The sequence below is a fragment of the Pollicipes pollicipes genome, unplaced genomic scaffold (genome assembly GCF_011947565.3).
Source record: "Pollicipes pollicipes isolate AB1234 unplaced genomic scaffold, Ppol_2.1 Scaffold_7261;HRSCAF=8764_pilon_pilon_pilon, whole genome shotgun sequence".
NCBI classification, from domain to species: Eukaryota; Metazoa; Arthropoda; class Thecostraca; order Pollicipedomorpha; family Pollicipedidae; genus Pollicipes; species Pollicipes pollicipes.
This window is the reverse complement of record NW_023597054.1, coordinates 32,599,792-32,622,858: the sequence shown is the minus strand read 5'-3', so window position 1 is coordinate 32,622,858 and position 23,067 is coordinate 32,599,792. Positions and strand designations below refer to the sequence as shown.

The 23,067-nt window shown below is 57.3% G+C and overlaps 1 protein-coding gene across 2 annotated transcripts in view; it reads left to right on the top strand.

The window, feature by feature from the left end:
• The first annotated feature begins 2,349 nt into the window (after nucleotides 1–2,349).
• Nucleotides 2,350–23,067, top strand: part of LOC119111741 (uncharacterized) — a 45,715-nt gene continuing 24,997 nt past the window's right edge. The window contains exons 1-2 of one of the 2 annotated variants that reach the window (XM_037235540.1): nucleotides 2,350–2,691; nucleotides 7,707–8,780. In XM_037235540.1, coding sequence (XP_037091435.1) covers nucleotides 7,824–8,780 — 957 coding nt within the window. In that variant the 5' untranslated portion in view covers nucleotides 2,350–2,691; nucleotides 7,707–7,823. Of the gene's footprint in view, nucleotides 2,692–6,938; nucleotides 8,781–23,067 lie in introns of those variants that run through there. The other variant, XM_037235541.1, reaches the window with a different exon arrangement.

Here is a 23,067-nt window from a genome sequence, read left to right as displayed (position 1 = left end):
GTACGGGGCTGTACCAGGGCGGACGGCGGCACCGGCCGTGGCTTAACTCAACACGGCCCGACGCAGAGGGACGAGCCGCGCAGGGCGCCGGTCGGAGGCCGGAACGCGACCATGCCAGACAACAAGGGGTTTTAAAAAATTGTCAACATCTCGCATTCTCATCGAAATGTGAGGTGGAGATTCATGCTATGGGCCAAATCATAGCAAAGGTGCCGAATGTGTTTCATTATGGACGTCTTGAAAGCTTCGGTCAAAGCCGTGCAGTGACTGTTCGTTAGAGTCGGCGAATATTTTCCATCTTGCATCCTTAGTGTCTCTGAATGCTTTAGCCGAATACAGTCAATTTTGGGCTAACATAAAAGAGTAATTCAGCAAATGCGATGAGCATCCAAAAGTGAGGCTTGAGCAATGGCTTATGCACAGATGCAAAAACTGAATAAGATAAGGGATCAAGTTCAACTTGTGTCTTATTCCATATATATATATATATATATATATATATATATATATATATATATATATATATGTTGGAGTTTGGGATTCCTTGTAGACATCTTCCTAAACATCATCTAAGATCCAAGGGTTGTTTTCCTATTTGGTGCAAAGATCCCTTTAACTATGTGGTCGATTTTACCACTTTTTGGAACAAGCTCTTAGAACTCAAGATCAGACTTTATTGCTGTTGAATATTGCAGAATCTGCGATACACTCCTGGGATCCACGCACGCTGTTGTCGGTGCATCCACTCTCACCGAAATCGAAACAGTCTGGCATGAAAACTTTGACTGATGGAACTCTATGACTTTACGCACATAGGAGAAAGCAGAAGAGTTGTGCCAGTTTTTACTCTGACTTCACTCCTGCTATGATTAGAGCGGGTAGGAATAAGTTTATTATATTTGCAGACAGCTATAACATTCAGCTTCATATGCAGAGGTGAAGTTTTGGAGAGCTTGTCTTCGTTTTTGGTTCATTTCTTCAAAATCACGCCCTTTCAATTGAGACAGCTCACCCCACCCTGAGGTTGAATTGTGCCACATGACTGGGGAAGTTGTGCGGATGGGTTTTTTGTCATAAAGTAAGTTGCGTAGCCAGCAGGCTTGTGTCACGACATGTCGATCAAGTGCGCCCGTTTGTGCAATTTCGCAATTTGTCGTGATTGCAAGACGAATTTTTATATTTTTATAAATTTTATTGTTTTATGACCACTGGCAACTCGGTTTCGATTTCTCGGCTAGAAACCATGGGTCTGCAGATACAATATACATGTCGACTTGTTTTTCTGGATGGCAACAAGTTACGGCAATCATGCCATTCAGTTGTTGACAGCAAGTCAGTTCCTGACACATGGCTGGTACTTTGCACTGCTGATACAACAAGCCCATGCACGGCTGCTATAACACGCATCGCCTGACATCTTGGAAAAAGATCGCGCCATCCCGAAATCAGTGACAAACAGACGCCAAAAGTTGTTCAGGATATACGACACACGTAGCTCCCCACCAATCAGTGTAACGGTCACATTGATCTAGTTATGCTGTAATACCTTAAACTCACGTGCACGCCGGTCGCTATAGTTTTCAGCGATATGCAAGACAAAAAACTGTGGCCCTCACCCCAAGGCGAGTACACGTATGCGGCCGGAAGTACACTGAAAGGGAAATGGAAGCTGCTGGGCGCCAGCTGAGTTAGTCAGGAATGCCACACATCGCATACGTTTGAAGTAAATCGCGCTGCTACTACATGGACACGATACAACTCATCCTACTCTCCCCCTAACGAGCGTCGTAATTATGCTTCAGAAATCATAATGCAAATATACATCCACGCACAGAGTTTGCACTAGCTCGGAGGATCCCAGAATGTTCACCCAAGCACAACTATCGATCTGCTACTAGTTCGACGGACGAAAGAAGCGGGGTTGTGATGTTTCTGAATTTGTTTTGCCACGACCCGTGATACACTTTTGCACGGTCCATTTGAGGCACCGCGGCGTCCGGTAGCAGGCGGGGCTGAGTCAGACCGGTTCGGGGGCCGCCGGCGCTTCTGCAGGAGGGCGGTAAGTCCGCGGCGACCGCGGACAGCGCGCGATTGACGCGGTCCCTGTGCCTGGCGCATGCGTCGTTCTCAGGTCAATGGATCGGCCGTCGGCATCTGCAGGGGGCGGGGCGGGCCACCGCCGCCGCCGCCGTGTTTGTGCTGCACGGTCGGCTCGCCGGGCGCCGGGCCGACGGCTGCAGCAGTCCGGCCTGCAGTCGGTCCCGGCCGCGCCGCTGACACGGTCCGCGAGCCCGGCGGCGCGCACCATCGGAGCGCGCGTGCCCCCGGGTCGGCTCGGGCTCCGCCGGCCCGCTCGCCGGTGTGTTCTCGAGCGTACGCCCCGCCAGGACGCTCAGCTCTGGGCTCCGCGCTTGTGTGTGCTGGAAATCCGCGGTGTTACGTTAGCGCTCCACAGAAGCGGACAGCCGCCTGTGTTGTCGTTCCTCTGCGGGCGGGCCCGGCGCCGCTGCCACCGCTCAGCGGCGTCCGTGTGGCGGTCTGCACAGTGTCGGCGCGGCGAGGCACGGAGCGGCAGCGCGGTCGTAACGCGCCTGACGTGACGGGTCACCCGGTCTACCGTCTGCTGCTCCCCACCGCTCGTTAAACGCCGCCGTCCCGGTCGCGTGAGTTGAAGCCGTCCGCCGTCCAACGGTAAGCGCTGTGTAGTTTAGAGGCCGTGTAGCGAAGCGTTTAAACCTGTCCGACCGAGGAAACTGTGCTAGTGGACCGAATCTTAAAGGGAGTTGGAAAAGAATATAGAAAATGGTGCATTGTTCTCACATCTCCGACACTCACTGCGGCACTGCGGAACCGGCCAAAGATAGCGAGTAATCGGCAGGAAGCATTCGGCGTGGTTGCCGGAAGTGGTATACAGAAATGACAGACAAATGCGACGCAGGCACTCTGCCACTCGCTACAGTCGGTAAGACCGCATTTTAAGCGACGTATTGTCCATGCAGACATCGTTGCATCACATTTTTGAGTGAGTTTATTTGGGAACGCGTTGGAAGCCGAATTAAAAGAACGCTTTGCGCATCTCCCTTCCATTGGATCGTCAAATTCGTCAGCTGATATGGTGCGAGTTACGTTCAGCAAAGAAACCTTACATCCAGGAAGCTGCGGCTCCATTTTTGGGTAAACAGTTGTCGATACCCTAGATGTACTATCACATTTCACGGTTCTATGGCTTCGTTGAGGAACGTGAGTGGACCCATGCCAGTAAAACAGCATCGCTTTCCACACAATCCCACCTGCGTTAGCAAAAACATGCGGCGAGACACCAAAAGTGTATTACAGCCTTGGTAGCCTAACGTATGACAGTTTTCCGTGAAAAACAGGATGACAGATACCTTGCGAGCATTCTGTCTTGTTCTGACCATGAGTTAAAGGGAGTGAGAGTTATGTGAGACCACACCTAGAGTACCGTGTGCGTTCGTGGTCTCCATACTTCCAAAAGGTTGTAGATAGGTTGGAAAGGGTACAGTACAAAGCAACCAGGGCGATGTGTGGGATTGGTGACTTAGACTACAAGGATAGGCTCAGGGCCTTGGATTTGTATTCACTGAAATAACAGACTTAGATAGGATATGACAGAGGCACGCAAGATTATGAACGGGATAGACAAGGTAGATCTACATGCGATCCGGAAATTGGGCCGAGTCATAGGGGAAGCCAGTTTCATTTAGAAAAAGGTAGGAGTAGAACTGTGAAGAGACAGATGTCATTTAGTCAAAGAGTAGTGAGCCATTGGAATAGGCTGGCAAACGAAGTTGTAGGAAGTCCCTCTCTGGCAACATTCGGAAACCGTTGGGACAAGTTATGTCGGTCTAGAGATCTCATTCATAGCCAAATTTGTGCAGGTCAGGTGATTATTCTCAAGGATAAGTACGGAGCCTAAAGTAGGCTAGCCTTGATGGGTCCTTGAGGCCCTTTGCTGGCTGGATATCTTTGTTTATATCTTTAGGAGCACCCCACCCGGGGGACAATTTTCAAAAACGTACTGTAGTGAATCCTCTGGGCTAGTTACATCTCGAAGTACCATTGGGTAGTGCCACAGCAGCAGCGTCCAGACATAATAAGGATATCGATTTTACTTTTTTCGAGTTCAAATTACGCTGTTAACACTTTGCAACAGCTCTACGGTTCTGCCCTGCAGCCGCGACTACCGTCGTCATGATAACCACCGCGCACACCCCTACTGCAGCAGAGATGCGCAGTAAAGATTCCCAAAAGTATACTGGTGCGAATAAAAAAGACGTTTGTAATTGGCCCAGCGGGCAATTGCAAACGTCCGGAAAAAAACAAAAGCTACCGAAAAGTTGGTTGGTGTAAGCTTAAACCAGTGCGCCACATATATCATATGATACTCTCATTCCCAAACCCAAAGTGCGCCTCGAAAAGAGCCACTGTGGTGAATACCATAGGGGAGAAACCAAAGCCATAGTATAGCTGTTCGTTGAATAAGCAGAGTAATGGATTTGTGTTCGCACATCTTTTCGTCTAAACGGTGTTGCAAGCTTCCGTAGCATTTACTACGCAAACATTTAGATGCATTAGCTTGTTGTAAACAGTATAAAACACATACGTTGGAAAAACCAAGGCAAAATAAATGCATTACTATCATGGTGGTGAGCATGGAGTCAAATGATATTTTCCTGCAAAGTCGTCTACTTTAAATCGAAATTCTGAACTGTTCAGAAGGAGCTCGAGAAAACCGGTATTGGTGATCAAATTCCACATGCCTGATGTAGCAATAAGTGAGGAGTGTAAAGGGGCGGGATAACCCCTTTACCTCTTCCTGCAGTTATAGGTAACGAGCGGAACGCCGCAGCACGATCGCGGGGCCTTCGCCTTTTAAACAAGGCATGGTTTATTCAGCGGCAACATGTGGTCTCTGGTCTCCTCACTATGGCGGTCAATCGCCAGTCGTGACGACGCAAGCCGTGTAACACCATACCGCTGACATGTGTCGTCAGTTATATGAATCACTGACGGAGCCACAGCACCATACCAACGATCTGATGTTGGCTGGCAACACCAGCTACGCCAGCTACGACCGCCATCCGCCAGCCGCCATATCCGCCAGCTACGACCAATGCAATTAGCAATATATTTTGAGTAATGACGATGTTGAAACTCCTTTGGCAATTCGTTAATGGACTTTCCGGTACGTCACTCTGTTCATTTCAACAACTGATGCTGTGTTTTTCCGCGCCTCTGAGTCCGGTGGTGATTGGGAGGGGGCTGCACTGTGACCTCAGACCGTTCTGGACGACGGGGCCCTAACCTCGTTTGTGACTCAACAGTGGCCAGTCATGTCGCTGGGCTTGTGTAAATATGTCCTGGCAGCGCCACTTTCCGGGCTGGCTGGCGGCCTGAGCCCACGCTACATGACGGGGCGCAGGGGTGCCGTACCCTGCCTCCCACGTGAGGTCTGTGCGAGGGAGTGGGTGGCATACCCTGCCTCCCACGTGCGGTCTGTGCGAGGGAGTGGGTGGCATACCCTGCCTCCCACGTGCGGTCCTTGCGAGGGAATGGGTGTCATACCCTGTCTCCCACGTGCGGTCGGTGCGAGGTAGTGGATGTCTCGCCTTTCCTCCCAAATGTGGTGGGGAGAAGGGGACGTCTCCATGTGCGTGGCAAGGGAATGGAGTATGCGTTATATATTCCCTGACAACCATGATAAAGGGCAGGAATATGATTGCATCCATCCAGACTAGGATTCGAAATTGGACTCATGAGCCTTTGACGCTTGAGCTCAAGTAAATTCATTAAGCCTAAATTCTATCAATCGTAATCTCGGGTTAGTGCTCATCTGTGTGAAAAATGCTGCATTCGGCGCCAGACTTAAATTCAAATGTGCGGGATTGCCGGTAGGACCGGAACTCATAGTTTCAAGAGCCTTTGGACTTGCGCATATTACACCTAAATAATTAGACCTAGTATTTATTAGTTAAAATTATTTGTATTATAATAGATATTATATGTATATATATATATATATATATTTATATATATATAATTGCTAAAATTAGTACATTATAATTAAGTTAAAATTAATTAGACCTAGACATAATTAGACCTAAACCAAAATGCATTAAAACACAGATGAGCTTGAAACCAAGCTAGGTAATTGTAAAGAGGATCTTTACTCAGTGCTGCATTTTTAGGCCTCTGTAGCCACAGCTCATACAGCTTATACTCGGATAACTCTTATGAGTTCTGCAGACTCATGTTGATAACCGAATATATCACCTGAAAAAATTACTTGTTCTTCACGATATAGATATCCAACACAACAGCAACAGCTACCTGCCTACGGGACATACAATAAGAGCTGCCTGCCTACGGGGTACACAGCAACAGCAACGGAACACACAACAATCTGCCTACAGGACATACGGCAGGACATTAGGTCCGGTTAGTCTAGCTTATGACAGCTTTATGTTGTCCTGGTTGGTTACACGCGTTACCGAGACATCTGTTTGGTATATGACTCGTTCAATCAAATTAAAGGAGGTTTTCTTCCTATGCCAATCCTATGAAAGCTGAATTTATTTAGAAAATGTGCCGTTTGCCTGGTACGATCTCGTAAGCAAATGATGCACTCTGATTTTAGGTTGTGGGGTTTATAGCAGGACTCGCACGCAGCGTCTTGGGGTTCAGACTCACACTCGGACTCAAGTGCTGAGAAAACTTGTGAGCTTGCACTTAACCTAAGGTCCGAGGACCTGGTACGTGGAATTATGCCATCCGCGAAGGGCAGGCTGCGTGCCTGGACTCAGACTGGAGACAGCAAGACTCACCTTGGACTCAGACTTTGACTCAGTTTTGTATTTTATAAAAGGGAACACGCCTCGACAGCGCTGACGACGTAAGTACCAGTATTGTCGCTCAGCGGCCATCTCGCAGCTGGTGTTCGAACCCAGGCCCCCACGTGGGGACCAAAATTAACCACTTTGCCCCCCCCCCCACCCCTAGACCATCACGCAGTCCTAAGGCCGCTGCCTGTGACTGGCTAGGGGTGGGGTGGGGGTGGATGAAGCGGCCGTCATGTCCCGCTCTGTGCGTGATGAGCGATTGTTATGTCGTGTCGTTTTCTTCACAAGCGTTGGAGGTAGAGTAGATGTCATGCCCATCTACCCGCCAGCGGAGAGTACTGCAGCTGGCATGCTCTGCTCTTCCTTCCACCTTTGTTGAGGGGTGGAGTATATGCCATGCCTTTCCTAACTTGTGGAGTAGGCCGCTTTTCATCGATGATTTCATTGATGAATTTCATGTTTATTTTCTTTGATATGTCTGGTTTTGCTGTGTGTCAGTGTGCTTTAGTTACTGAATGCTCTGAATTTCAGTGCAGATGTCTTAGACAGTTCTCAAACAACTGCTCGTTCAGAACAACTCATCCTGTGATTTCTCAAAACCTGGCGAAATTAAAACATGGAACGACGCATAGTTAAAGGGGCTAAACTCTTCCACGTAAATGTAAGTGCGGGTGCAGGCGGTCGGCCAAAACGAGACAAACTGATCATCTCAGCGACATCTGAGCGCGCTCAGACCGCCCCTGTGCTGTGAATAACTGGACAGCGACGCCACGCCTGCGGCCGGCGTTCCACGAGTCAGCCGTTTCTTTCCGCGCCCGGTGTGACTGCAGGCTGCGTCTGTTTCAGAGGGCGCCGTCAGAGCTGGCAGCGGCCGCCGGTGGCTGCTGACCTGGCCAGCCGCCAGCCAGACGTCACCGGCGCCCCGGCCGCCGACAGCGATGGCCCCGTGTCCCGGCGCGCGGCATGAGCCAGCCCAAGATAGAGCTGGTCCGACTCTCGTCGGCTGAGTACCGCAGTCTGCCGCCACTCAATTTTGTCCAGCTCTGCGTGAAGTACACACACCGGCGCATGGAGAGCTACGCCGGGCTGGCGGGCCGGACGCCGGCGCCGCCGCCACCAGCCGCCGCCATCGAGCCGCGCTGTCCCAAGTGCGTGAAGAAGCGGCGCGCGTGCACGCATCTCTCGGATGGCATGCGCACGTTGAGCTGGGGCCGGCTGCGGTCACGGCCAGCCGTCAAGTCTCTGGAAAACGTGATCTGCGCGGACAGCCGCGCCGTGCCCGCCACCAAGTCCTGCGAGAACATGCTGCAGGTGCACCGACAGCCTCTGGCCGCCGAGGGTCGGCAGCACTCACCACTGGCCTGGCGCGAGGCGACGCGCTCCGAGGAGCACCTGGCCGGCGAGCCGCTGACGGCAGCGCCACGCGAACTACGCGCCGCGCAGAGTCACGAGTACCTGCGAAAATACACAATAGATGGCAGTGGCGAACTTGTGCCGCTCGGGCTCGGGACGCTGTCGCAGAGCGTGCCGGGCAGTCCGCTCAGTCTCTGGAGCAAGAAATTCAACACGATGCCAAACATGCCTCGGACTGTGGAGCCGCCGGCGCACAAGCCGCGCCGCACGCTCACCAGCCTGCTGAAGCGGTTGCATCCCCGCCTGCTGCGCGCCAGCCTGGGCGGCTCGCGCGCTGCCGAGCGCCGGCCCTGGATCGTCGTCGAGTTTCAGGATGTGGACGGCGACCGGGCCAGTGGGCGGTCAGAGGAGCGCGAGACATTCGGCTCGGCGCAAAAGATTTCCCTAGTGAAGAGCCGCCAGTCGTCGCGTGAGGAGCTCGCGGACGACCTGCTGGATGCCATGAGGATGGGCCGAGTGACCACAAAGAGCCTGACCGCTGCACGAAAGGAGCAGCCATCGCGCAAGGTAAGCAGAATCATGAGCATGAAAGCCACAGCTGAAGTTGTCGCCGTCTAAAAATGGCCAGAGTTTCCCTGGGATGCAAAACGAGACTGATGAAGGTTGCAGACTTATTACGTTTCTGACTCCTGTAGTCTAATCGTTGTCTACGCACTCTAAACCACATATTCATCGGTGTTTGACTGGCAGTGCCGACAGGTCTGAGTGCACGCGCGTCGTAGCGGCTCCAGCGCTGACCGTGCGCTCTTGTGAACGGATAACCGTCACGTTGGTCGCGCACACTTGCTATTCAGGGGCCGTGCGGACCCGCCGGCTGGGAGCGACGCCGAGCCCGCCCAGGGTTAGTCCAGTCCGCTCGAGACCGCCCAGGGCTAGGCCAGTCCGCTCCACGCTGACCTAGATCATCCGGTTGTAACAGCGGACAGCTGCGTAACTCATATCTGCTGCAAGATGACTGCGAGATGACTGCCGTCCCGATTAAATGCCTTGTTAAAGCGCGCCTGTGATGAGAACATTGCTGCATTTGCAACTTGGCCCGAAGCTCAATATGTTCCCCGCATCTTTGGAATAGAAGCACGTACATACGGCATTAATCCGACACCGTATTGGGATGGGGTATTTCACCAACCGCTACCACCGCGTCCAACTGCAACCAGTCGCGTAAAATGCTTCAAAAATTATTAGGGTTGCCTGCAGCTTTGAGCCTTTCAGCCAGACCTTAAAAATAAAGTGTACAATATTACTGGTCTCCGCATTTCCCCGCTGTCTATTGGAGTCTATGAAATATATTTGAAAAATAAACTAAAATTTTGCGCATCACTCCCATTTCTCTCGCCGTTTGCGCATCACTCCCATTTCTCAATGTCACCACACAATTTCGTGGTGATCGATTTTTGACCAGCAGTTAAGATCAGCACAACTGTATGATCCACGTCAGCATATCACCTGGGTCGGCGCTGATGGCCAAACCACCGAGTTGCTGAGGCAAGGATGGTCGCGCTGATCGAGCATATCTGGTCTCCGGTACTTTTGGGATCGCACACTCCGAATGTGTCAGCGCCAACGCATCTACGCGCGGCGCTGCAGTCTGCACAGGCGGCGCACCTTTGGCCGCCGAGCTTGGCAACAGGCGGCTGGTTGGCAGCCGAAAGCGACCATGAAAGTGCTTTATGGAATAAATTCGTACGGATCTGGGTAGTTTGAGACGTATATACCACTTGTGCGATTTTCTAGCTGATCTTTCGAAAGGATCGTCAGTGACAGCAAAACTATCAACCGGGATTTTACTTTAATGCTAGTGCTCCTTTTGCAAAGATCCTTGGTGCTATAACTCCTGGTCTATTCGGGATATCAGTCCGAAGACTGCACAGGTAATATTTGCGAGCTAGGATACGCAATATCCTCACGAATAAATTTCGAAAAGCGCACAAAAAATCATTTTCGATAAGTGATCGTTTTTGCCCGCGCGCCTACCGCCGTGCATGGCGTTAGCTGCGCCGGATGACGCCGCTGCGCATGGTGCTAGCTGCGCCGGATGACGCCGCCGCGCACGGTGTTAGCTGCGCCGGATGACACCGCCGCGCATGGTGTTAGCTGCGCCGGATGACACCGCGGGTTGACTGCAAAATCTGTAATGCCGACCGTGGGTGTAGTACGGGCATAACAATGTGCCTATTGCGCGAGGAGCTCATATTGTTCAATTGAAGCGTAAATTCAGTTTTTTACTTTAAAAGGGGTAACAGAACACGATGAAAGGCTTGGAGAAAAACCATGTCTTTGTTGTGTAATGGTCTGTTGGTAGCCCCCTGGTGCGGGTGCCGGGGTCCTCCGTGGCACGGCCAGGAGGTCCGTGCGCCCGGTGACCCGACGTCACCGGACGGTCCGTGCGCCCGGTGACCCGGCGTCACCGGGCCGGTCCAGCGCGGGACAGACGGTATGGGGGAGGGAGGGGTTTCCATGGGTGTACTAGACTCAATAGAGAGATATGGAACCAGTGTTTTTTTAAACTTTCGTATTTGATAAGGACAATAGTAAGGTCCGACGATGATCATCTAATATGGGTCGCGGTAGGCATGTGTGACACATGTGCAACTGATGACTGATAGCACCATTCGGACTGAAAAACAAAAGCACCGCCTGATTGTCAAGGCGTTTTCATGGAAGATGCATAAAGACAAGTGTCTTTCCAGAAGCATTGCACCGTGTCCGATTACAATGAGTATTTCTAGTTGGCTATTTGTGGAACAGTGGCGCAGCACACCCCGAGTCAGGACTCAGATCTCAACGCATTTTATCGCAGCGACACGGGATCAACACGAGTCGTACGAACTGGCGCGATGTTCCACAACATGCAAATACCAAGCGAACAGCTGGAGCCCGAGCAAAATAAACTCTCGCGTGCACCGAGCCGTGACTTGTGCACCTAAAACAGAGTCGAGCAGATCACTGCGACTAAGCGATAGCCACACTCCCGGTCATTGTCCCAGTCAACGTGCATTTCAGCCACTCAATGTGAGCAGCCCACACACCAACTGGGCGGCGGCTGTCGGCCCGCCTCCGCGGCGACGCTGCTGCCACCTACCGGCTGCGGTCAGGAACGTACGGACCAGCCGGCCAGCCGGCCGGTGTTCGCGGCCTGTCGACTGCGTGGCGTCGGACTCACCGGTCGCGCAGTCGAGTCGTGCGGCAGGTCGCGAACCGTGACAGGGTGTCGGCTGGGAGTGACGGGCACGTGTGGGAGACTGCCAGCAGCAGATCGATACCGAGGTGGGTGGCGGCGGCGCGACGCGCCTGCGCTCGCGAGGCTGGCGCATCACCAGGGCCGCCGTCCGCCAACACGCGCGTGGACGGCTGAAGACCGCCAGCGGCGGCGGCGTCATCCTTTCATCCGGGCGCGAGGCTGGCCGCTCCAGATGGCAACTGCTGGGCCTGCCGGTGAAAGCGCGTCCGTGTGTGTGTGTGTGTGTGTGTGTGTGTGTGTGTGTGTGTGTGTGTGTGTGTGTGTGTGTGTGTGTGTGTGTGTGTGTGTGTGTGTGTGTGTGTGTGTGTGTGTGTGTGTGTGTGTGTGTGCGTGCGTGCGTGCGTGCGTGCAGGTTGCGCCATGCCATTATATGGGGGCATATGAGAGAGGCGAAACACTAAGTTTCCTGCATTCCCACGCATTTGGCTTCTGCGCGCAGTCATGTTACATCCAGCTCGCAGTAGCAGCGAACGTTGTGTATGGTTCGCCTGGTCTTCCAGGCTTGCACATCCCTAGCGATGTGAAGACACAAAGAACACCTTTTACTTCTTTTTATCTTCAGTTGCCTCATAAGTCGCTCGTTGCCTTAAGCTTATTAGCCAGCATAAGTTGTTTCAAAAGAGCTATAATGAACGCCGTCAGCCGGATGCACCCGATTCGCGGCCACGGCGCGCGTGCGCCGGCGAGCGCTACTCCTCTGCCAGCGCTGGTTCGGGCGGCCGGGTCACCGAGCGGCGCACGGCCGGCCGTTGGGCAGCGCGCGCTCGTCCAGCGGCCGGCCGGCCGGCCCGCCCCCGTCACGTGGTCCGCGCGGCGGCTCTCTCCTTATATAGCGGCCGTTCCATCACGTACGGCCGCAATGTCTGCGGCCTTGATAGATGCGAGTCGGCGCCGTGAAACCGGGCAGCGGCGGCGGGCAGTGACCGGGCAGCGATCAAACAGAAGGTGGCGGGCTGCGGGTGAGAAGTTGACGGAGAATGGGGGCGGACCGAGCAGCAATCCGGGTCAGGCAGCGGGCCGGATCGGGCAGAGGCCGGACCGGGCAGCTGGCCGGACCGGGCAGCTGGCCGGACCGGGCAGCGAGCCGGATCAGGCAGCGAACTGCACCGGGCAGTGGGTCGGACCGGGCAGCGGGCCGGACCACAGAGTGCTGCTGGTGTTGGAGGTGCGGAATACAGGCGCGGCAGGAATACGGGCAAGGTCTGAAGAACGAGCGCAGTGGTCAGCGAACATACAGATAAAAACAGCATATTGGTGCAGTCTTCGTGGAAATAGGATATTGAAACGTTTGTTGAGGCAGCCGCGGGCCGCGGCGGGACCGATGGTAGCAGATGTGCATTTCCCAGGCAGCAGTGGCAGGCAGTAGCTACAACCCGCCCGAAGCTATGCATTTCCCAGGCAGCAGCGGCAGGCGGTAGCTAAAACCCGTCCGAAGCTACGCATTCCCCAGGCAGCAGTGGCAGGCAGTAGCGCTACAACCCGCCCGAAGCTATGCATTCCCCAGGCAGCAGTGGCAGGCAATAGCTACGACCCGCCCGCACGCAGCTGAGCTTTAAAAAAGATAGGGCATCCATATTGTGCCAGGGAATGCGGAAAGGCGTGAGCAATGTGTGTAATGGACAGTGGGAGGGGCGGGAGGCGAGACCTTGTCGTCTCAAACACAATAGGTTTGGCTAAATGGTCCAAGACAGAGACCAGAACAGAATGCGTTATTTTGGGAACGAGGCCGACTGTAATGGGTAACGTGTTCCAGACAACAGGCCCGGTGGTCACGACGAAGCGGATCATAAGTCAGACTCACCTGAGCGGACCGGTCGACCCGGCTGTCTTCGTAACGGAGCCAGAAGCAACGGCCCGGCACAGGCGTGACAATGTCTCCTGTTCCCGAACATGCATGCACCAGCTCCCACGACCGCGAAGCCGTCAGAATGACTGCCAACGACGGTCCCGTGCGACCCCGGCGACGGTCAGCGGCCGGCACCAGAGCGATCTGTGCATGTGCACGCCTCCGGCTGTGGCACCGTCCGCTGGAAGGTGGCACCGTCCGCTGGAAGTTGTCACAGGACGCCGACGTAGAGCGACACCCACCGCCACCTCCAGCAGGATGCAATCAAAAGTAGCCGTCACGCCAGTACCGAGCTGCGTTAGATGCCCTCCGCTCCACGCCAGTACCGAGCTGCGCTAGACGCTCTCCGCTCCACGCCAGTACCGAGCTGCGCTAGATGCCCTCCGCTCCACGCCAGTACCGAGCTGCGCCAGATGCCCTCCGCTCCACGCCAGTACCGAGCTGCGTTAGATGCCCTCCGCTCCACGCCAGTACCGAGCTGCGTTAGATGCCCTCCGCTCCACGCCAGTACCGAGCTGCGTTAGATGCCCTCCGCTCCACGCCAGTACCGAGCTGCGCCAGATGCACTCCGCTCCACGCCAGTACCGAGCTGCGTTAGATGCCCTCCGCTCCACGCCAGTACCGAGCTGCGCCAGATGCCCTCCGCTCCACGCCAGTACCGAGCTGCGTTAGATGCCCTCCGCTCCACGCCAGTACCGAGCTGCGTTAGATGCTCTCCGCTCCACGCCAGTACCGAGCTGCGCTAGATGCTCTCCGCTCCACGCCAGTACCGAGCTGCGCCAGATGCTCTCCGCTCCACGCCAGTACCGAGCTGCGCCAGATGCTCTCCGCTCCACGCCAGTACCGAGCTGCGCCAGATGCTCTCCGCTCCACGCCAGTACCGAGCTGCGCCAGATGCACTCCGCTCCACGCCAGTACCGAGCTGCGCCAGATGCGCTCCGCTCCACGCCAGTACCGAGCTGCGTTAGATGCCCTCCGCTCCACGCCAGTACCGGGCTGCGCCAGATGCCCTCCGCTCCACGCCAGTACCGAGCTGCGTTAGATGCCCTCCGCTCCACGCCAGTACCGAGCTGCGCTAGATGCTCTCCGCTCCACGCCAGTACCGAGCTGCGTTAGATGCCCTCCGCTCCACGCCAGTACCGAGCTGCGTTAGACGCTCTCCGCTCCACGCCAGTACCGAGCTGCGTTAGATGCCCTCCGCCCCACGCCAGTACCGGGCTGCGCCAGATGCCCTCCGCTCCACGCCAGTACCGAGCTGCGCTAGATGCTCTCCGCTCCACGCCAGTACCGAGCTGCGTTAGATGCCCTCCGCTCCACGCCAGTACCGAGCTGCGCTAGATGCCCTCCGCTCCACGCCAGTACCGGGCTGCGCCAGATGCCCTCCGCTCCACGCCAGTACCGAGCTGCGCTAGATGCTCTCCGCTCCACGCCAGTACCGAGCTGCGTTAGATGCCCTCCGCTCCACGCCAGTACCGAGCTGCGCTAGATGCTCTCCGCTCCACGCCAGTACCGAGCTGCGTTAGATGCCCTCCGCTCCACGCCAGTACCGAGCTGCGTTAGATGCCCTCCGCTCCACGCCAGTACCGAGCTGCGTTAGATGCCCTCCGCTCCACGCCAGTACCGGGCTGCGTTAGATGCCCTCCGCTCCACGCCAGTACCGAGCTGCGTTAGATGCCCTCCGCTCCACGCCAGTACCGAGCTGCGTTAGATGCCCTCCGCTCCACGCCAGTACCGAGCTGCGTTAGATGCCCTCCGCTCCACGCCAGTACCGGGCTGCGCCAGATGCCCTCCGCTCCACGCCAGTACCGGGCTGCGCTAGATGCCCTCCGCTCCACGCCAGTACCGGGCTGCGCCAGATGCCCTCCGCTCCACGCCAGTACCGAGCTGCGTTAGATGCCCTCCGCTCCACGCCAGTACCGAGCTGCGTTAGATGCTCTCCGCTCCACGCCAGTACCGAGCTGCGTTAGATGCCCTCCGCTCCACGCCAGTACCGAGCTGCGTTAGATGCTCTCCGCTCCACGCCAGTACCGAGCTGCGTTAGATGCTCTCCGCTCCACGCCAGTACCGAGATGCGCCAGATGCCCTCCGCTCCACGCCAGTACCGAGCTGCGTTAGATGCCCTCCGCTCCACGCCAGTACCGGGCTGCGCCAGATGCCCTCCGCTCCACGCCAGTACCGGGCTGCGCCAGATGCCCTCCGCTCCACGCCAGTACCGAGCTGCGTTAGATGCCCTCCGCTCCACGCCAGTACCGGGCTGCGCCAGATGCCCTCCGCTCCACGCCAGTACCGGGCTGCGCTAGACGCTCTCCGCTCCACGCCAGTACCGAGCTGCGTTAGATGCCCTCCGCTCCACGCCAGTACCGAGCTGCGTTAGATGCCCTCCGCTCCACGCCAGTACCGGGCTGCGCCAGATGCCCTCCGCTCCACGCCAGTACCGGGCTGCGCCAGATGCCCTCCGCTCCACGCCAGTACCGAGCTGCGTTAGATGCCCTCCGCTCCACGCCAGTACCGAGCTGCGCTAGACGCTCTCCGCTCCACGCCAGTACCGAGCTGCGCTAGACGCTCTCCGCTCCACGCCAGTACCGAGATGCGCCAGATGCCCTCCGCTCCACGCCAGTACCGAGCTGCGTTAGATGCCCTCCGCTCCACGCCAGTACCGAGCTGCGCCAGATGCCCTCCGCTCCACGCCAGTACCGAGCTGCGTTAGATGCCCTCCGCTCCACGCCAGTACCGAGCTGCGCTAGACGCTCTCCGCTCCACGCCAGTACCGAGCTGCGCTAGATGCACTCCGCTCCACGCCAGTACCGAGCTGCGCTAGACACTCTCCGCTCCACGCCAGTACCGAGATGCGCCAGATGCCCTCCGCTCCAGGCCAGTACCGAGCTGCGTTAGATGCCCTCCGCTCCACGCCAGTACCGAGCTGCGCTAGACGCTCTCCGCTCCACGCCAGTACCGAGCTGCGCTAGATGCACTCCGCTCCACGCCAGTACCGAGCTGCGCTAGACGCTCTCCGCTCCACGCCAGTACCGAGATGCGCCAGATGCCCTCCGCTCCACGCCAGTACCGAGCTGCGTTAGATGCCCTCCGCTCCACGCCAGTACCGAGCTGCGCTAGATGCCCTCCGCTCCACGCCAGTACCGAGCTGCGCCAGATGCCCTCCGCTCCACGCCAGTACCGAGCTGCGTTAGATGCCCTCCGCTCCACGCCAGTACCGAGCTGCGTTAGATGCCCTCCGCTCCACGCCAGTACCGAGCTGCGTTAGATGCCCTCCGCTCCACGCCAGTACCGAGCTGCGTTAGATGCCCTCCGCTCCACGCCAGTACCGAGCTGCGTTAGATGCCCTCCGCTCCACGCCAGTACCGAGCTGCGTTAGATGCCCTCCGCTCCACGCCAGTACCGAGCTGCGCTAGATGCCCTCCGCTCCACGCCAGTACCGAGCTGCGTTAGATGCCCTCCGCTCCACGCCAGTACCGAGCTGCGTTAGATGCCCTCCGCTCCACGCCAGTACCGAGCTGCGTTAGATGCTCTCCGCTCCACGCCAGTACCGAGCTGCGCTAGATGCCCTCCGCTCCACGCCAGTACCGAGCTGCGCCAGATGCCCTCCGCTCCACGCCAGTACCGAGCTGCGTTAGATGCTCTCCGCTCCACGCCAGTACCGAGCTGCGCTAGATGCTCTCCGCTCCACGCCAGTACCGAGCTGCGCTAGATGCTCTCCGCTCCACGCCAGTACCGAGCTGCGCTAGATGCTCTCCGCTCCACGCCAGTACCGAGCTGCGCTAGATGCTCTCCGCTCCACGCCAGTACCGAGCTGCGTTAGATGCCCTCCGCTCCACGCCAGTACCGAGCTGCGTTAGATGCTCTCCGCTCCACGCCAGTACCGAGCTGCGTTAGATGCTCTCCGCTCCACGCCAGTACCGAGCTGCGTTAGATGCTCTCCGCTCCACGCCAGTACCGAGCTGCGTTAGATGCCCTCCGCTCCACGCCAGTACCGAGCTGCGTTAGATGCTCTCCGCTCCACGCCAGTACCGAGATGCGCCAGATGCCCTCCGCTCCACGCCAGTACCGAGCTGCGTTAGATGCCCTCCGCTCCACGCCAGTACCGGGCTGCGCCAGATGCCCTCCGCTCCACGCCAGTACCGAGCTGCGCTAGATGCACTCCGCTCCACGCCAGTATCGAGCTGCGCCAGATGCTCTCCGCTCCACGCCAGTACCGAGCTGCGCTAGATGCTCCCCGCTCCACGCCAGTACCGAGCTGCGCCAGATGCTCTCCGCTCCACGCCAGTACAAAGCTGTGCTAGATGCCCTCCGCCGTTCGCCAGTACCGAGCTGCGCTAGATGCTCTCCGCTCCACGCCAGTACCGAGCTGCGCTAGATGCCCTCCGCTCCACGCCAGTACCGAGCTACGCTAGACGCACTCCGCTCCACGCCAGTACCGAGCTGCGCCAGATGCTCTCCGCTCCATTGTTCGCTGGTTCTCGCCAATCATCCTTGATCGATTATGTGCAGGACTGCCCTCATGACCTCACTTCTACGTTCGTTCGAATGCAGTCAGGAGAGTTTGAATCGGATGGCAAGGAAAATGCTACCTCTGCTTCGCCTGCGCGTGCCTCACGCTGTACGTTGAACATGACCATTGCCTCACAGTCTAATCATCACAGCATGCGCGAGCCTAGCGTGGAACGTGCCTGACGGCTAGCATTTGTCTTGCCTGACTGCGTCGGCGGCAGAATACAGCCATGAGAGGTGCGCGGACCTGGCTGCGTTCCCGATCTGCGGGTACCGCTTGCCCGGCGAAACCCCCGTCACTGGGAGCGCACACTGCGGCGTGGCCTCTCCGACGCCGGTGACCTGCGGCGTGGCAAAGACCTGTGCCAGATGACCTGTGCGCTGATCCCTGACCTGCGTCCTGCGGCCGGTGTCAGTCGGCATACCGCTGGCACGCCATCGGTGCTCCGGCTGGGAACGCCGGACCCACAAAGTGCGGCCCGCTACCGCTTTGTGGCGCTGAGGAACCGTCTCCACGGGAGGTCCGAATCAGTCGGGACAACGGAGGCACTTTGGTCGCCGTAAGCCATCTACGTCATGCCCGCCGTCCTGGAATCGAAACCGTTAAATCGCGCTACTTAAGTGGTGATCCTCAGCCAGCCACACTTCCCCGGCCCACATCAAGCCGAACTTAACGGGCCCTTTCTGCCTAACCGCGCTTCTTCTGATCTTGCTTTTTGCTCCTTCGCTTATCGTCACTTCTTTCCTTCTCTTGTACCGCGCATTTTTACGTTGTTTATTCTTCCATGATCACAGTTTTCTTACGCTGTCTTGCCCATTTTACCCCATTCCATGAAGACTAATTTCATACAAAGCCGGTGAGGCTACCCATCCCCCAACTTCCTTAGGTTGGTCATGGCTTCGTATGGTCATACGCTCGGCATACCAGCCACCAGCCGACCGCTCAGCATGCCATCCACCAGCCGACCGCTCAGCATGCCAGCCACCAGCTGACAGCTCAGCATACCAGCCACTAGCTGACCGCTCAGCATGCCAGCCACCAGCCGACCGCTCAGCATGCCAGCCACCAGCTGACTGCTCAGCATACCAGCCACCAGCCGACAACTCAGCATACCAGCCACTAGCTGACCGCTCAGCATGCCAGCCACCAGCCGACCGCTCAGCATACCAGCCACCAGCTGACCGCTCGGCATACCAGCCACCAGCCGACCGCCCAGCATACCAGCCACTAGCTGACCGCTCAGTATACCAGCCACCAGCCGACCGCTCAGCATACCAGCCACTACCTGACCGCCTCATTTGGTCGTGTCGCTCCTGCTGTGTATCCCTGTTGAGAGGGGTCACTGCGGGTCCGAAATAAACGATCAACTTACCGTGCGCCGCCTTCGCATTGGTGGCGCCCACATCCCAGCCTTGTCCCTGTTACGGACAGATCGTTTCCCAGCCTCGTCCCCACTGTGCCGCGGAGATCACATGCCAGCCTTGCCCGTGCCACCGGATCCCCCCCCCCCCCCCCAGCCTGGTCCCTGCTGCGGGGAGATCATTTCCCAGGCTCGTCCTTACTGCGGTAGTTAACTTCCCTGTGTTGCCCTGCTGTGTCACAGGATTACGGGAATAGGGATCACTTCCTCTCCTCTGGCTCTCGCATGACCTGGCGGCTGACCGCACCTAGCCCAGCCCCCAGGCCGGTCCGTGATCCATGTACCTGGTGCGGTCTCGTCCCGCCTCCACGCAGGAGGCACCCCGCTGCCATGGCCGTGATTATGACATCATCCGACCGCTGTCACGGCCTCGCGGACGCCCACAGCGAATTCCCTTCTCTCCCCTCCCCTGCCAAATGCTGGCTCTGCCGGAGCCGTCCGGGCCGCGCCGCCGGGTCGTCCCGACATCTAGCGGCGGTGGATTACGTCTGAAGCCCTCCCCTCGCGTGCTGGCCACTGACCTTGGCTGACATGGGCCGCCCACGGCACCCGGCCGGCCGGCGGTGGCCACCAGTTTAGGCTCGCCCCATCCCACGGGTTGGTCGCGCCGCCCCGTCTCTTGACTGGCGGCTGTATTGCTGCGAGCGAACAGCACAGCTCGGGCGTGAAGCGGCCGTCTGCCGGCCACTGCGGGGCTGGCCGCGCGCGACAGACGAGCCAGCGGCATGTGGGTCATATCGCCGTGAGTTCGCTATTTTGGGGAGGTGTTTCGACACGTCAGTCAAATCTTACGATCTACCTATCAGGCTGGTGAAACGCCAAGAAGGCTGAAGTGACGTCAAACAAAAGTTATGCTCGCCGACACAAATATGTTTGGCATGTGTTTGAGGCACGTACATCCTGTATTTTGAGGGCATTGCAAAGCTCGACGTAAATACTTTCCGCAGGTAACTGGCAGCAGCATACCGTATTTTTGCGACCCTCAAAGGGCCCGGAAAGGGAAAATGTCTGTCTGAACCTCGATGATGAGAGGCCTAAGTTCTCGCACTAAGGTTTGGTGTAGGCTCGTGTGAGTCGTAAGCTATACTTTTTTACCCACAGGTATATATTAGGAGTAAGGATGTGGTCACATACATGTTATATGCCTCTCTCTCTCTCTTCCTCTCTCTCTTCTCTCTCTCTCTCTCTCTCTCTCTCTCCTCTCTCCTCTCTCTCTCTCCTATCTCTCTCTCTCTCTCTCTCTCTCTCTCTCTCTCTCTCTCTCTCTCTCTCTCTCTCTCTCTCTCTCTCTCTCTCTCTCTCTCTCTTCTCTCTCTCTTCTCTCTCTCTCTCTCTCTCTCTCTCTCTCTCTCTCCTCTCTCTCTTCTCTCTCTCTCTTCTCTCTCTCTTCTCTCTCTCTCTCTCTCTCTCTCTCTCTCCTCTCTCTCTTCTCTCTCTCTCTCTCTCTCTCTCTCTCTCTCTCTCTTCTCTCTCTCCTCTCTCTCTCTCTCTCTCTCTCTCCTCTCTCTCTCTCTCTCTCTCTCTCTCTCTCTCTCTCTCTCTCTCTCTCTCTCTCCTCTCTCTCTCTCTCTCTCTCTCTCTCTCTCTCTCCTCTCTCTCTCTCTCTCTCTCTCTCTCTCTCTTCTATCTCTCTCTCTCTCTCGGCGTGGACAGATCACAATCATCCTCCAGGCAGCATGTTTGTCAGCCTGTTTGTGTATGCATACTCCGAAGTCAAAAACTTTCCCAGCAGTCCAACGTCCTTCTCACGGGAAAAAGTCGTACATCCTCTGCAAACGTGGTGGTGAAGCAGTGGTACGTCCTCCGCAATCCTGGTGGTGAAGCAGTGGTATGTCCTCCGCAAACCCGACGGCGAAGCAGTGGTACGTTCTCCTGCGAACCTGGTGGTGAAGCAGTGGCAGGCCCTCCGCAATCCCGGCAGTGAAGCACTGGTACGTCCCCCGCAAACCCGGTGGTGAAGCAGTGGTGCGTCTCCCGCAAACCCGGCAGTGAAGCAGTGGTACGTCCCCCGCAAACCCGATGGTGAAGCAGAGGTGCGTCTTCCGCAAACCCAGCAGCGCTGATCGTTTTATTCTTTACTGTTGTTAAGTCCAGCAGTTGGTTCACTAATCACCCGTCGACGGCCATGACAGCCCAGCGCATTCGTCCGGCTGTCCGCTCGCTTGGTGCGCGCGCTCAGCGGCGGTCGCCGGCCGTGCCGGAACGTGTGCTCGAGTGACGAGTGACGCCGCTCAGGCGGAACCGGCGGAACCGCCGCCAGGTGGCCACTTCCGCCCCCACGCTCCCCTCCCCGCCGCCGGTCACGTGACTTAAAGGGCTGAACGGTGCCCGCTCTCCGCCGCCCGCGCCGGCCGGGCCGACGAGGGCGGACCCGGCCAAACCGGAACAAATGGGTCAGGCGACCGGCGCTCGGGCAGCCATTGTGGCGCTGTCGGGAGCGGGGCGGCGCCGCGCGAGCAGGCGCGCCGCCGGCACCGGCGTCTCGCCCGGGGAGGCGGCGCCATTCGTCTTCGGGCCGTCAGCGGCCGGCCGAAACGCGCAGCAGCTGCTCTCTCCATTACAAACAGCTGTGGGCAGCACGGAGCCGAGCAGGCGGCCCAGACGCCGCTGGTGACGCATCGGCGAACCGGACGGGGGGATGGGCGGGCTCCGATAGCCTTCAACCTGCAGCTAACTCCACAAGGCCAGGCTGCTGTGTCAACCGGGGGTCCGCCTTTAGCCGAAGGTGGGGAGGAGCGACACGGCGGTCGTTTGCTGAGGTGTTTACTTCCGTGCAATGCCATAAGCGTAGCGTTTGATTCCGTCGAAGGTCGGGGAGTTTATGCCCCCGTAACGAGTCCATGATGTCGATGGCAGCCCCTCTGCTGCCGTGGTACGGTCATACTCTGTGTTTGCGCGCTCGTGAGCGTGTGTGCCGACCCTAGTGGCGTAACAATTACGCCTCTGCAGGGCTTAAAACGGCGCTCTGGCAAGGCTGACCCGCTCGTCCAACCATGAACAATCCATGACCGTATTTGCTGACGCAGTGGATTCCTGCATTCTGCTAATGAAATGCGGTCGAAAAGCTACCTTTGCCGCATGTGGAGCTCGCCTGCCTCTCATTTCATAGGTGTAGGGACAGGTTGTTGTAGGCACATAGGGGGGAGGGGGGCGTGGCCCCCACGCTGTTCGTGTAAGTTTAACAGTAGTCCTGTGGTGAGCGACCAATGAATAAACAGGATGTACTTTAAGGTGAGGCTGGCCCTCCCATTTTTGGGACGTATCAAGCACTGTCTCTCACCGCACCAGGCCCGCGCAGCCAGGTTCATTCGAGCCGGACCGACAGAGTCATTCGGGCGGAACGGCTCTCACGGGGACCGCTCGGGCTCTCACGGGGACCGCTCGGGCTCCTCCGCTAGCTCGCGCCGCTCGGCGTTAAAATGGCCGCCCACGACGGCGTGCGGTGACGGCCAGCCGGTGGGCTCTGCCCGCCGATGGACGACACGGCGCAGGGCTGAGGTCAGTCCGCGGCCTGTCGAGGTCGACATCACCCCATCGGAGATCAGGGGCATGACGGGCGGGCGTCGGTGACGATGGGGTGCTGCGCATGCGGGCGGGCGTCGGTGTCGATGGGGTGCTGCGCGTGATGGACGGGCGTCGATGACGATGGGGTGCTGCGCATGACGGGCGGGCGTCGGTGTCGATGGGGTGCTACGCATGTGATGTGGCGTAATATATACGAGCGAGGAGCGACGCTAATGTCAGATATTTACACTGGAATCACGCAGGCCATGACTAGCG